The following is a 13,071-nucleotide window of genomic DNA, read 5'->3' as shown; positions in this document are numbered from 1 at the left end:
TCCTCTCTCCTGCGAGGATTCAGTAGAGTCTAGGGAAGGCGAAAGGCAGGATTGAGCCTGTGGCTGAGCACCGGGGGAGAAGGCAAACGGCTTCCTCAGAGCCGCGTAGCAAGGAGCACAGTAAGGACGGGCTGTCACAGTCCGGTTGCTGAGCTGCTTGGTGTGCTGCAGTCACTCTCCGTTGCTTTCCAGTCATGTGCCGTCCACTTGGCTGCATGTCTCATGGCTTCGTGTCTGTGTTGGGGCCAGCAGTGGGGATGGAGAGCCCGGGAAATGGGCCATCTCTGGGCTGTCTCCTCCGCACACGTGCTCTCTGGGGAGCCCTGCCGGTGCCCTGCACCCGGTCACCCTTTCACCCCTATCTTGCAGCCCCACGTGGCAGTGGTTTCGGGATGGTGCCCCCCTCCCTGATGGCCGCAGCACCTATTCTGTCAGCAACAAGGAGCGAACGCTGACCCTGCAGAGTGCCAGCCCCGATGACAACGGTCTGTACTACTGCTGCGCCCGCAGTGCCGTCGGCTTTGTCTGCAGCCAGAACAACTTCACACTGAATATCATCGGTGAGTTGTGTCCCAGCTGCTCAGCTGGGGGCTGGGGCTCAGCTGTTTTACTGCTCTGCTGACAGCCTCCCCTCTGCTGCGGGGCGGGAGCCAGGCTGCAGAGGAGGTGTCAGGCTGGTGTGACTTTCTCTGTGCAAAGCCTCCGGGCAGAGACAGGCCTGACACACCTGGCCGGGTTTGAACCCTACCCTGTCTACAGGTGTTAGTTTGCCCCTGCATCTTTCTGGAGCAGGTCTATCCTGTTGCTTCTAGTTCTGGAGCACCAGGGTCCTCCCTCCTTCAACAGGGTTTGGACCCTGGAGGCTGTAGGTGCTGCTGGTTTTGCTAATACCAGTGCCACCATGGTGCTGCATGGGTGAGACGCCCCGTTGGCCTTTGGAGGCAAGGCCCAGGGAGGGCAGGAGATGTTGACCTTAGAGAGGTATTTGGAACTGGACAAGGGAACTGGCAGTCCGGTGACAGGTTTGATCTGTTTGCTAGGAGCTCAGGGTGCTCAGGGCCTTGCTGGAAGCAGAAGGGGCTTTCCCCAGAGCAGCTACCGCATGCAGTCCTGGGCTCTGGCTGCGTAACTACAGCCGTGCTGGCGTGTCTGCCTCCTTCAGGCTCTCAGGGTGCGCCCAGCTCCTTTTTGAGTTTCCCCCAGAGCACTGGTGAAGGGACACCATGGGCCGCTCTGCTCTTCTCATCCTCCTGTGGTCTCTGCCATTGCAGATGAGAGCTTTCCTCAGGCGGTGATCGTCCCGCAGGACCTCATCGTGACCAAGAACGAAGAGGCCATGTTTGACTGCCAGTTTGCAGCCGTGCCCCCTCCCACACAGGAGTGGCTCTTTGAAGACAGCCCCATCACCAACAGATCCAAGTAATAGGGACCCCGGTGATGTGGGCAGGGCTGGGAGGAGAGGGGGCACCGTGTTCTAGAAGCAAAAGAGAGAAGCCGTGCCCAAGGACAAGCATTCAACATCAGGCTGGCCATTGGGATTGGTTTCTCAGATTGGCTGGCTTGGGTTTAGCAGAGCCTTGGTACTTGTGCATGGCCTTTATCTGCTTAGGACTCAGCAAGCAGTTTGTCCCCTAATGAGTCTGTGGGGCTGTCAGTCCTAGATGCCCACGCATGATGATCTCCAGAGTTGGGGATGTCTCCCAGCCCCGGATGTCCGTGTGTGGCGATTTTGTGGAGACAGGGACAGCTCAAGCCCCAGATACCCACTTAGGACAATTCCCAGATTCAGGGACGTGTCCCAGTACTAGATACCCACAGGTGGTGATCACCAGACTCAGGGACATCTCCCAGCCCCCAACATCTGCACAGCAATCACCGGGTCCATGGCTGTATTGCACCTCCAGATACCAGTGCATGGTGATCCCCAGAGCCAGGAATGTTTCTGAGCCCCAGACGCCTATGCATGGGGCAATCCCCAGAGCTGGGGACGTTTCCCGGCCCAGGCTGCCCGTGGAGGGTGATCCCGGAGCCTGGGATGTCTCTCAGCCAGACTGTGCAAGGCCAGTGGTGCTGTCTGGGTGCCAGATGCCCGGTGGCCTGGCAGCTCCCGGGCGCCACCTTGTGCTCCGTGCCCCCTTTCCTGGCTGTGCCAGCTTTCAGAGCTGGCCCAGTTTGGTGATGCATCTTTTGGTGAGAGCCAACTCTTTTCCAAGAAAGAGACTTCTGTTAGCTCATTTCCTCCATGAAGCATGTGTCCCACCATCTCCTTGTTTATGTGCGCTGCTCCTTCTGCACTGTAAAGGTTTGACTCGGCACAAAGTCTCCCTCTTGGTTCCGCGGGCTCACGTAGGGCATCACGGGGCTGTGGCTCTGGCCCATGTCCTGCGGAGATGCCCACTGAGCCCTGCCTCTCCCCACATGCCCAGGACCACCGTGTTCGCCAATGGCTCCCTGCTGATCACCCAGGTGAGGGCTCGCAGCACCGGTGTCTATAAGTGCGTTGGCCGTGGGCAGAGGGGGAAAGCTCTTGTGCTGAAGGCGACTCTGCGGCTAGCAGGTGAGGTCCTGGGGCTGGTGGCAGGGCGGGCAGTGTGTCCCAGAGTTGCAGTGTCACTCTGGAGCTATGTGACAATATAGCAATAGGTCATTACATGGAGAACTGCTTGGTTCATCTGTGAAATGGCTCATCCTTGCTGCCTGGATGAGGGGAGCAAACATAGCTTGTGCGCTCTCTCCCTTGGCTGGTGCCTCCCATGGGAATGATGCTGGTGGGTTGGCTACACATTCCTGCCCTGTTTGAGCCCTGCTGTCTATTGCTCCTCTCAGAGATCGAAGAAATGGCACCCTTCTCCCCGAAGGTGTTGACGGCGAACCAGGGGCACCGTGTGGCCTGCATTGCCCCACGAGGCATACCCACACCCCAAGTCTGGTGGGAGAGGAACCAGGAACGAGTTCCCACTGCTGGCAGGGTGCACCAAGAGGCAGAGCAGCTCATTTTCACCAGTATCACCGAGTCCGATGCGGGGACCTACACGTGCCATGCTGCCAACAAGGCTGGAGAGAAGAAGCAGGAGCTGAGCATCACTGTGGCTAGTAGGCAGCTTTCGGAGAAGGGCTGGGAGCAGAGAAGGGGGCTGGATGGGGGGTTGGGGTGAGCTGGGGCGGGATGACACATCACCTCACTCATACAGAGAGTATGAGTATGAGAGGCACATCTCTCACGGCTGGGCTGCAGGGCCCCATGGCTGGCTGCACACTGCCTGTCTGGTCTGCGCTGGTGCTGGCCAGAGGGGTGGTGAGCAGCCCTGTGTAACCCCTTACCTCCATGCCCAGCGGTACCCAAGTGGGTGGAGATGCCCAAGGACAGCCAGCTGGAGGAGAGCAAGCCAGGATACCTGCACTGCCTCAGCAAGGCCTCCCTGAAACCCACTGTCACCTGGTACCGCAACGGCGTCTCCATCTCTGAGGTGAGGTGATGGGGCAAGCCTCTGCCACTCATGGGTGCTTCTGCTGGGCACCTGCTCAGCTTCTTCCTCTGCTGCTGCAGTTTCTTGCCTTGCTCCTAGGCCCAGCATCCCTCTTGCCCCCACTCTGGCCATGTTCCTAGCAGCATCTCCATCATGCTGGTGTATGGGTGCACAACTGACTGTCCCTAGCCACTTGTCTGGCAGCCAGCCCTGTGCTTTTGGGGCAGTGACAAGAGAGATGTCTGTCAGAGAGATGTCACCGCAGCTTGTCTCAGTTCTCCATGTGGGTCTCAGCGGGGCTGTGTCTATCTGAGGCATGGTGTGGGCGTGTGGAGCGTCACGAGTGCCACAAGCCAGGTCTGAGCCCAGGGCTGGTGACATTGTCATTTCTGCCCCGCTCCCTCCCTCCCTCTGGGCAGGACTCACGGTTTGAGATCTCTGAGAATGGGACGCTGCGCATCAACAACGTGGAAGTATATGATGGGACCATGTACAAGTGCGTGAGCAGCACGCCAGCGGGCAGCATCGAGGGATACGCACGGGTGCACGTGCTAGGTATGCTAACAAGCACTCTGCATCCTCCCCTTGCGGGGAGCTCTTTTGCCTGGCAGGGTGCAGGTGTGATAACCCTCAGCTCCGTGTCTCCTGCAGCTGAGGGAGCCTAACAGCACATCTGTCTTTTGCAGAGAAGCTGAAGTTCACCCCGCCGCCCCAGCCACTGCAGTGCATGGAGTTTGATAAGGAGGTTACAGTGTCCTGCTCAGCCACCGGCCGGGAAAAACCCACCATCCAGTGGACTAAAACAGGTAAAGGGGGCTTGGATGCGATACGTCTCTTTCTGAGCTGGGACCTCAGAAACACCTCCAACATGGGTGAAGCAGCGGTGCTGCGGCTGCCTGGGAAGCTGTCATGTGGCACAGTGCTTCATGCATGACTGCTGCATCCCTCTTCTTGTGTCCTGCAGATGGGAGCAGCCTGCCATCCCACGTCAGCCACAATGCCGGCATCTTGTCCTTCCACAAGGTGAGCAGGAGCGACTCAGGGAACTACACGTGCATCGCCTCCAACAGCCCGCAGGGCGAGATCCGTGCCACCGTGCAGCTCGTGGTAGCAGGTGAGGGCTCTACGGCAGGCAGGTGGGTTTGCTGCTGTGCTGGACTTGCAGTGGGTTTGCCTGGGTGGCACCCAACTGGCATGTCCCTGCAGAGAGAGAAATGTCTGGCCTGACCCCGAGCTCTGTCCCATGGCACTTGAGTGTCTGGTTTGTCAGTGCTTTGCGTACAGCCTAAGAGGGCATGTGCCACTGTGCCAGTGCTGGCCCTGCTCCCTTGTGGGAGCTCAGCACCATTCCCAGGAGCTGACAGCATTTGTGTTGGCCTCTCTGCCTTCAGTTTACGTCACCTTCAAGCTAGAGCCAGAGCCCACGACAGTGTACCAGGGGCACACAGCCATGTTCCAATGCCAGGCAGAGGGGGACCCCGTGCCGCACATCCAGTGGAAAGGGAAGGACAAGATTTTGGATCCCGGCAAGCTCCTGCCAAGGTACACAGCCTCCACTCCAAACTGAAATGTGGTGCAGCACGGCGCTCCCCATGCCTACCCAGCATGCGGGTGCCGATGGTGTGGTCTCGGGTCCCCAGCTTGGGGGGGCACGCAGTCAGTTGTCTCCCTGTCCCAGGGCCTGGACTCTCCTGTCCCCAGGGTTACGCTTTCTGCCGCAGCCTGCCAAGCTGCAGTTGAGCTGCAACCATTTGTTCTTGAACATTACACAGCCTGAGATTCAAGATGATTGCACTGGGGACATGGGGCTGAGGCTGAGGCATCCTGGGCAGATGGGGCTGCAGGTGCCCCGAGCCTGCCTCTGCCCTCTGGTGCTTGCAAAGGGCTCTATGTGGTTGGCAGGATTCAGATCATGCCCAATGGCTCCCTGGTGATTTACGATGTCACCACCGAGGACTCTGGAAAATACACCTGTATCGCCGGCAACAGCTGCAACATCAAGCACCGCGAGGCCTTCCTATACGTCGTAGGTAAGGGAGGTGCCCAACATCGGGACCTGGCCTCCTGGTATCCCCGGCAGCTCTAGGCCCTGCTTCTGTCCCCACTGGTGGGTGCTGCGTGCCAGGTCATGCCTGCTAGGGAGTCACGGCAGCATCCCTATTGGGATGCAGCGCAGCGTGCTGTGAGCTGTGCCCAGCGTTCTGTGGCTGGACAAGGAGGCAGCCACAGCAGCTGGAGGGGGGGGGGAGGGCTTTTCTCATTCCTCCAGCACATTCCTGAGCTGGACTTGGGAAATTCCTCTGCACCCTCATGGGTTCGGTGCTCTCTGCCCCACAGACAAGCCGGCAGCGGAAGAGGATGAGGGACCGGGCAGCCACACACCCTACAAGATGATCCAGACCATTGGGCTTTCAGTGGGAGCAGCCGTTGCCTACATTATTATCGTGCTGGGGCTGATGTTCTACTGTAAGAAGCGAAGAAAAGCCAAGAGGCTGAAGAAGCACCCAGAGGGCGAGGAGCCCGAAATGGAGTGTCTGAATGGTGAGGCCAGCACCCCTGGGGGTGGGGGCTTCACTGCCAGCCCCTTACCCCTGGGCTGGAAGGGCTGAGGAGCAGGGAGCTCCCAGGGAACAGGGGACACCTCCTTACCCTTGGAGTCTCTTGCTCTTGGTTTTGGTTATGGCTGGTGGCAGAGACCTGCTGCCAGGTGAGAAATAGGCAAGTTAGTATGAAACCTGCATCCCAGCCCCATGTCGTGGCTGTCTCTGCTGAGTTATGTATCACTCCTGCTTTCCAGCACCTATACATGGCATCATATATACCCTTTGCCAAGGGGAGGGGACTATCCCTATTGCAATGTAATGAGATAGTAGTATTCTGCCGGCCTGTTCAAATCACAGTTCGGCAGCTCCTGGTGCTGGAGGGAAGACTTTTCACTGAACAGCCCTGAACTCTGCTGTGAACTCACCCTGTTATCTCTGAAACCCATATAAGCTTTGAGCATCTGCAGCATCCTCCAGCAAGGACTTCTGGATCATAACAGGTTATCTAAAAACTGTCTCTTTGCTTTTCAAGCTTGTCACCTCTCAGCTCTGCGCTGGAACACACAGCTCTTCTGTATGTCTGATCGTTCCTGCGAGTGCCTTTACTGGTTGCACTATTGCCTTTCTGAGGTGGGGAGCCCCAGGCAGGACTTGGTGCATCCAGCTTTGCGGAGTGACGCAGCTGTGCTGTGTCCTGTTCCCAGCCGTGCCACTGGCTTCAGTTCCCTATCCGCAGAGCTCGCTCTGGAGAGAGAGCAGGCAGCTCAAGGCTGAGCCCACCACTGTGGATGGGACATCGGGGTTGCTTTCCTCAGTCCTCGTGTTGTCTCTCTGGCTGCACCTCCTGTGCTCAGCGTCCCTCTGCAGCTGGCCACAGCTGGCCTGTACCTTTGCTGCTAGCTAAGTTGGCGGTTTTGGCAAACAGCTGCCAGCAGCACCCCTTCAGTGCTGGCAGCATGTTGTACTACCCTGGTTCCTCCCTTCTCTGTGTCCGTTGGAGGATGTTCCCTCCTGTCCTGTGGCAGCTGAGCTGCTTTTTAACAGCTGTTTCCATGAGACCCTGCAAAGAGACTAAACTGGATCCCCATCATGCATGAGCTACATGATTCCTTCAGTGAACCCAGGAGATCTCTGGGGCATCATTTTCATGCTTCAGCTCTTTCTCCTGACGTCATGGTTGTCGTCGCATCACTGATACCAGTGAGGATTTGTAAGTGATGGCGTGCAGTTGAGCTTGCTGCCCTTATAATTCCCTGGATCTCCCCCTGCACCACTGTAAATGCAGACATCGTGCTTCCCCCTCCCAGTTCTCCAGCACACAGCCAAGTCCTGATCATGTGGGGGTTGCTGTGAGGTTCTGGCAAAACATCACCGCTGGGTTTGTCTCCTGTTTTTCCTCTTGTATTGGTACTGTGAACAGAGCCAAACCTCCAGAAGAGAAGTCTGGCTGTGGGGAACCTCCTGGGAGCAGGGATGCAGGAGCATCTCTGCAGCTTTGTGCTCTGCTGCTGTCACCACTGTGAGCTCTTCCTCTGGACAAGTAGCAGGCAGCTCACCTGTGCCAATAGGCTCTGGCCAGCATCCTCTTCCTGGCAAAGGATTTGTTTTAATCTTTTTTGAGGTGGTCTCAGATTTTTATTTTGGCCTATCTTTATTATATTTTTCTTTTTATTCTGCCAGAGTTTGCCTCTTCTTATCCCCTTCATTTGGAACCAGTTTAGCTGTCAGAGAGATGCATCCTCACTGCTACAAGCAGACCCAGCTGCCCAGATGTCTACACTCCCTTTTGGTACTACCATAGCCTCTCTGGAGAAGTGGTTTGTGTTTGCTGTCAGCTCCAGTGGAGTCACCCCCTTCACCATGGTCTTCAAAGATTTGGCTCTTCTTCTTTTTGATGTGGTCCCTCTTTAGCTGGGTGACCTGAAGTATCTCGGCACCTACAAGTACTCCCTGGCTGGCCACCAGCTGACTTTTCCAGTACCCTCAGGATCCAGACAGATTTGACCTTCCTATGGATTTGCAGTGGATCCTTCCTATGGATTTCCTATGGATCAATGCACTCCTAACAAGTCAGTCACCTTCCAAGGTCACATCCTTGGTGTGCCACATCCTCTGTAACAAGGGTGCTTGCTCTCAGTGTCCCTCTGTCTGACTGTGCTGCTTTTTTTGGGTGAACATAGACATCGCATTTAGGGAGATTAACGGCTGTGGGGACTGAGGGGAGCATTTGATTTCTGTGTTGGCATGTGCTAATTTCTCCAGGGCAGCATGGCTGTGTCTTTTTCTCCAGGAGATGCTCAGGTGTTACAGGCAGGTGGGCAAAGCAGGCAGCTCCTCTACAATTGGTTCCCCTCTGGACTGCTGGATACATAAATTAAACTTCCCATTCATTTTTGCAGTCCCTTTGTTATCAACTATCTTGTCAAAGCTCCATGAAACATGGGGATGTCTGTTCTCAAAAGCGTCTGTCGTTGCTGCCCGCTGGTGCTGTCTCTCAGTGGCAGCGTACTCACTCTGCAGCCTTCGGTATTTTCTTGGCACAGTTACAGCAGTCGTCTAGTATTATCCTCTTGGCTTCAAGCTTGTAGTCTTGAGACACTATCCGTCATGAGTGCAGACAGCACAGGGCCAAACAGTCTTGCTAATAATTAGCGTAAAACCAGGGAGAGCTTAAGTAGCATCGAGCTTTGATTTATAGGGTAGATGGTGTTTTTTCACTATGGTCTTCTGCAAATGTTACTCCAGCATGTGAGAGAGGACAGCTGTCAGTAGCCATGGCTCTTAAGTCAGCATATGTGAGTCTTCACAGCTCCAAACCTACCTGTGACAAAGCTGTGGTCCCTGTCATTGTGGCCAGAACTGCTCAGGATGTGCTGGCAGGCTGGTACCTCTCTTGTACACGTGCATTGTAAGCATGCATGTACACACGCTGCTGTACAATACTCCTTGATGGAAATTACGGGCAGTGGGATTCCTGTTGCAGTTGCCTCCTGATGGGTCAAGTCTTAATTTCGTGATTATGTCCTTTTGCATGGCCAGGTGTTTCCTTAACACTTGCTCCTGGACTAGCTGAAATGGAGCATGCACAGTAATGCAGGGTGATGCTGCACATGTGTCAGCCACCTTAGCTCAGTGCTGTGCGCTCAGTGCTGTGCCCTGCCTTACATTCAAACTCCTACCTTCAGCTTACGGAAAGTACCGCTTCCTAGTGACAAGTCTGATCCAAGCAGTAAATGCATTCAAAATCAAGGTTTGCTATCTATACAGCTATCTATACAGTCTTTCCCTCACAAGCTGCCTGTAAAATGCAGGGTTCTCTGCTTTCTTAAGGCAGTAATGTTTTGTCCTGTTCACTGGCTTCTGTTTGTGCCAGGGAAATTTCTAGTGGAGTTCCTGAGCAGAAAGCTTGCTGGGGTTGATTGCAAGGACAGTGCTTCCTAGCACTGCTTTAACCCAGGCAGTAAAGGAAACTCCAGGCTGATCTGGTCTGACAGGTTCAAGATTATCAAGGACATGAGCATCGCTGGCTTGCTGGGAAGTGAGCAGGAGCAGGGGGGTCAGGCTGCAGCAGCCAATGCCAGAATGACTTGAGAGCCTCTTGATGCCCAAGAGGTTACAGTGAGCGGGGGTCCTCTCTGCTCTGTCTCTGCCTCGCGCATCTGATCTCCTGCTGCTGTTCTGCGGAGTTTTGTCAATGGTAGTTTGGATGTAGCCACCCCTTTGGGATGACTGAGTGGCGTGGGACGGACAAGGCCAGATGGGGCTGGTTGGCTCTGGGACCAAAGCCATTGCTCAGCATCTGATTTCAAGGGTGGCAGCAGAGCTGCCAGAGATGGGGCCAGACGTGAGCCCAGAGGGAACAACTGTGTGGAGGCCACTCCGTTGCCTGGAGCGAGACATCAAGCTGGGGTGCTTGGAGCCAGTTGTAGGTGCTTGGAGTGTCAGCCCCAGAAGGGGCTGATCCCCAGCACGACATTCTCTGCACAGCCTGGCAGGATGCTGAAGCCGTTTCTGCTTCCCTTGCAGGTGGTGCTTTGCTGCAGAATGGGCAGATGACAGCAGAGATCCAGGAAGAAGTGGCCTTGACCAACCTGGGCAGCAGCTCTGGGGCCAGCAAGCGGCACAGTGCTGCTGACAAGATGCACTTTCCGCGTTCCAACCTGCAGACAATCACAACCCTGGGTATGCTGGGCCACCCTGGCCCTGACCCCGCTCCAGCAGGAAACCTGTGGCTGAAACCCCAGCATGTCCTAGCCAGAAAACTGGATGTGCTGGGGTACAGAGGGCCCTGCAGCTGCTGGGCTGTCAAATACATATGTTGTCCTAATGTATGCTGTCGTCCCATGCGCTGCTCTACACTTCCAGGCAGGGGGGAGTTTGGTGAAGTGTTCCTGGCCAAGGCAAAAGGCGTAGAGGATGGCGAGGGTGAAGCACTGGTCCTGGTGAAGAGCCTGCAGACGAGGGATGAGCAGCTGCAGCTGGACTTCCGCCGAGAGGCAGAGATGTTCGGCAAGCTGAACCACTCCAACGTGGTGCGGCTGCTGGGGCTGTGCCGCGAGGCAGAGCCACACTATATGGTCCTGGAGTACGTGGACTTGGTAAGGGCCCTGCCAGCAGTGCCTGCAGTGAGGAGGAGGAGGGGTGGACGGTGGGCACAGGGCCTGCAAGTGTGACATGGTCCAGGCTGGCAGCACAGGGCAAGCAAGGTGTAGGGAGACCAGGCTGAGCTTGCCACTGTTCGCAACGTGTGGAAGAGTCTCAAGGAGAATGGGGGTCTCCTGAAAGACCTGGAGGTGACTTCGTCCTCTTCTACATCCTCCTGATTTCTGGTTTATGTCCAGGACTCAACTGAGTAAGTTAAGCTGTAGCACTCCATGCTGCAGAATGCCTGTGAATGCTAAGGGCTGCTCTGAGGAGCCTGGAGCTCATGGGAGAGAAATCAATTTGGGGCATGAATAATCTCCTGGAAACATCAGGCCTGCTTGTCCTGATCTTAGCCAGTTGAGGCCCAGAAGTGAGATACTGGCCTGCCCTACAGGGCAGGGACCAGGAGGACAGGTGGGGACTATGGCCCAGGAGATGAGGATCTGTGGGGCTCCCAGTGGGCCTGCCAGATATGGGCACTGCAGGGACCGATGTGGCTGGCAGCATGGAGACGTGCTGCCTCTGAGTTGCTGTCTGTCTCCCAGGGGGACCTGAAGCAGTTCCTGAGGATCTCCAAGAGCAAAGATGAGTCTCTGAAGCCGCAGCCTCTCACTACCAAACATAAGGTGATAGCACAGCTTTGGAAGTGCTGTGGGGCTGGGGACCCTGAGGAGGGCAGCCAGTGCTGACATCTCTCTGGGGTCAGGTGTCTCTCTGCACACAGGTGGCCCTGGGCATGGAGCATCTCTCCAACGGCAGGTTCGTGCACCGGGACTTGGCAGCCAGGAACTGCCTGGTCAGTGCCCAGCGGCAGGTCAAGGTCTCATCCTTGAGCCTCAGCAAGGACGTGTACAACAGGTCAGCCGGGAGCCTGGCAGGGGAATGGGAGGGGATGGGATGGCACCAGTCTCATTGCCTGCCTGTCCTGCCTGCAGCGAGTACTACCACTTCCGCCAGGCCTGGATCCCGCTGCGCTGGATGCCACCTGAAGCCGTGCTGGAGGACGAGTTCTCCACTAAGTCAGACGTGTGGTCCTTTGGGGTGCTCATGTGGGAGGTCTTCATGCATGGGGAGATGCCCTACACCCCACTGGCAGACGATGAGGTGCTAGCAGGTACGTGGAGTGCCTTGTGCTGTCCCTGGCATTGTAGCCTACTTCCTTTTCTTTGTGGTAGAGGGGGCCAGCTGGGCTGCGTGATGTCCCCCCTCTTGACATGGTGCTGGTCTGGCTGGGGAAGCTGTTCCAGCCCGCGTGGAGAGATGGATCCTCTCCTTGCACCCCGCAGAGAGGATCACATCTCTTCCCAACGGCCCTTTGCACTTTTCTTTCACGCCAGGTCTGCAGTCAGGAAAGACGAAGCTCCCGCACCCCGAGGGCTGCCCTTCCCGCCTTGCCAAGCTGATGCAGCGCTGCTGGGCCCCCAGCCCTAAGGATCGACCCTCCTTCAGCGAGCTCGCCACCGCCCTCGGGGACAGCCCAGCTGACAGCAAAGCCTGAGCATCCCGGCCCTTGCTGGGGAAGGATGCGGCAGGGTGGACAGGGGTCTGTAGGTGCCTGGGGAGCCCCTGGCACTCCTGCGGCCCCTCGCTGAGCCCGACCCCAATGCGCCAGCGAGCAGCTCGGCACCAGCAGCTGCTGGACTCAAAGCACAAGCCAGTGTACCCCAGCCCCTCCACCCCTCTCCTCCACGGTTCCCAAAAGACAGCCCTTGCTGCCTCTTGCTCTCCACGTGCCCAGCCCGGCGCCCTTGGGCTGCTGGCGAGGATGGAGCGCAGCTCCCCCTCACCCGGCAAGAGCTGGGCTCCAGCACCAGGCTCTCCGTCCCCGCTCGCCACGTGCATATCTGCCAGCCTGGCCTGGCCTCTCTCTCCGTCCGTCTGTGCTAGGCATGCCTGCCTCTCCCGCACCCCACGGGTACAGGCCAGCCAGCAGGAACACAAAGTGCCTGGCATATGAAGGAGCTCACTACCTTTCCCAACTACCCTGTGCCTTTTTTTGTACGACTCGGGGCAGCGCCCCCTCTCTCCCTCTTCCTCTTCCAGAGCGCTGACTCCTCCCTACCATAGTATTTCTGTTACTGGAATGCAGCCTAGAGTGGGTTAGTTTGTTTGCTTGAGCGGAGGGTACGGCAGCCAAGAAGGGTTGGGTTTTGTTGGGTTTTCATGTGCTGCTCTCAATAAAGAAGGCTTTTTTTTTTTGGTTTTTTGGTCTTTGTAAGACGCTGCTGTCAGATGGCTGTTGGACTGTTTTCCTCCACATGGTTCCTGGGAAGGGCTGGGGGCTGATTCCTCAGGCATCTGTCTCCTGTGTTTAACCCTTTTGCCCCCTTCCCAGCTGGATCTGAGATGCAGTTCCCAGCCTGTCGTGCCCCGAGGGAGCGCTTTGTCTCAGGGCTTTTTTGTCTCTCTGGGCAGTC

The 13,071-nt window shown here is 56.7% G+C and overlaps 1 protein-coding gene across 2 annotated transcripts in view; it reads left to right on the top strand.

Annotated features, from left to right (window-relative positions):
- The window catches only part of PTK7 (protein tyrosine kinase 7 (inactive)), a 40,649-nt gene extending 27,793 nt beyond the window's left edge, over window positions 1–12,856 (top strand). For both annotated transcript variants that reach the window (XM_087773493.1, XM_087773495.1), the window contains exons 4-20: window positions 370–560; window positions 1,272–1,419; window positions 2,427–2,557; window positions 2,827–3,093; window positions 3,334–3,467; window positions 3,887–4,022; window positions 4,154–4,273; window positions 4,432–4,581; window positions 4,859–5,009; window positions 5,370–5,497; window positions 5,805–6,008; window positions 10,037–10,192; window positions 10,376–10,608; window positions 11,200–11,280; window positions 11,361–11,512; window positions 11,590–11,768; window positions 11,992–12,856. In XM_087773493.1, the coding sequence (XP_087629619.1) occupies window positions 370–560; window positions 1,272–1,419; window positions 2,427–2,557; window positions 2,827–3,093; window positions 3,334–3,467; window positions 3,887–4,022; window positions 4,154–4,273; window positions 4,432–4,581; window positions 4,859–5,009; window positions 5,370–5,497; window positions 5,805–6,008; window positions 10,037–10,192; window positions 10,376–10,608; window positions 11,200–11,280; window positions 11,361–11,512; window positions 11,590–11,768; window positions 11,992–12,152 (2,722 nt within the window). In that variant the 3' untranslated portion in view covers window positions 12,153–12,856. The remainder of the gene's footprint in view (window positions 1–369; window positions 561–1,271; window positions 1,420–2,426; window positions 2,558–2,826; window positions 3,094–3,333; window positions 3,468–3,886; window positions 4,023–4,153; window positions 4,274–4,431; window positions 4,582–4,858; window positions 5,010–5,369; window positions 5,498–5,804; window positions 6,009–10,036; window positions 10,193–10,375; window positions 10,609–11,199; window positions 11,281–11,360; window positions 11,513–11,589; window positions 11,769–11,991) is intronic.
- Window positions 12,857–13,071: the final 215 nt, after the last annotated feature.

Source organism: Nipponia nippon, unplaced genomic scaffold, assembly GCF_047370975.1.
Source record: "Nipponia nippon isolate SJK-2023a ecotype South Korea unplaced genomic scaffold, ASM4737097v1 scaffold_4, whole genome shotgun sequence".
Lineage (NCBI taxonomy): Eukaryota > Metazoa > Chordata > Aves > Pelecaniformes > Threskiornithidae > Nipponia > Nipponia nippon.
The sequence above is the reverse complement of the archived record's forward strand: the minus strand, read 5'-3'. Positions and strand labels throughout refer to the sequence as shown.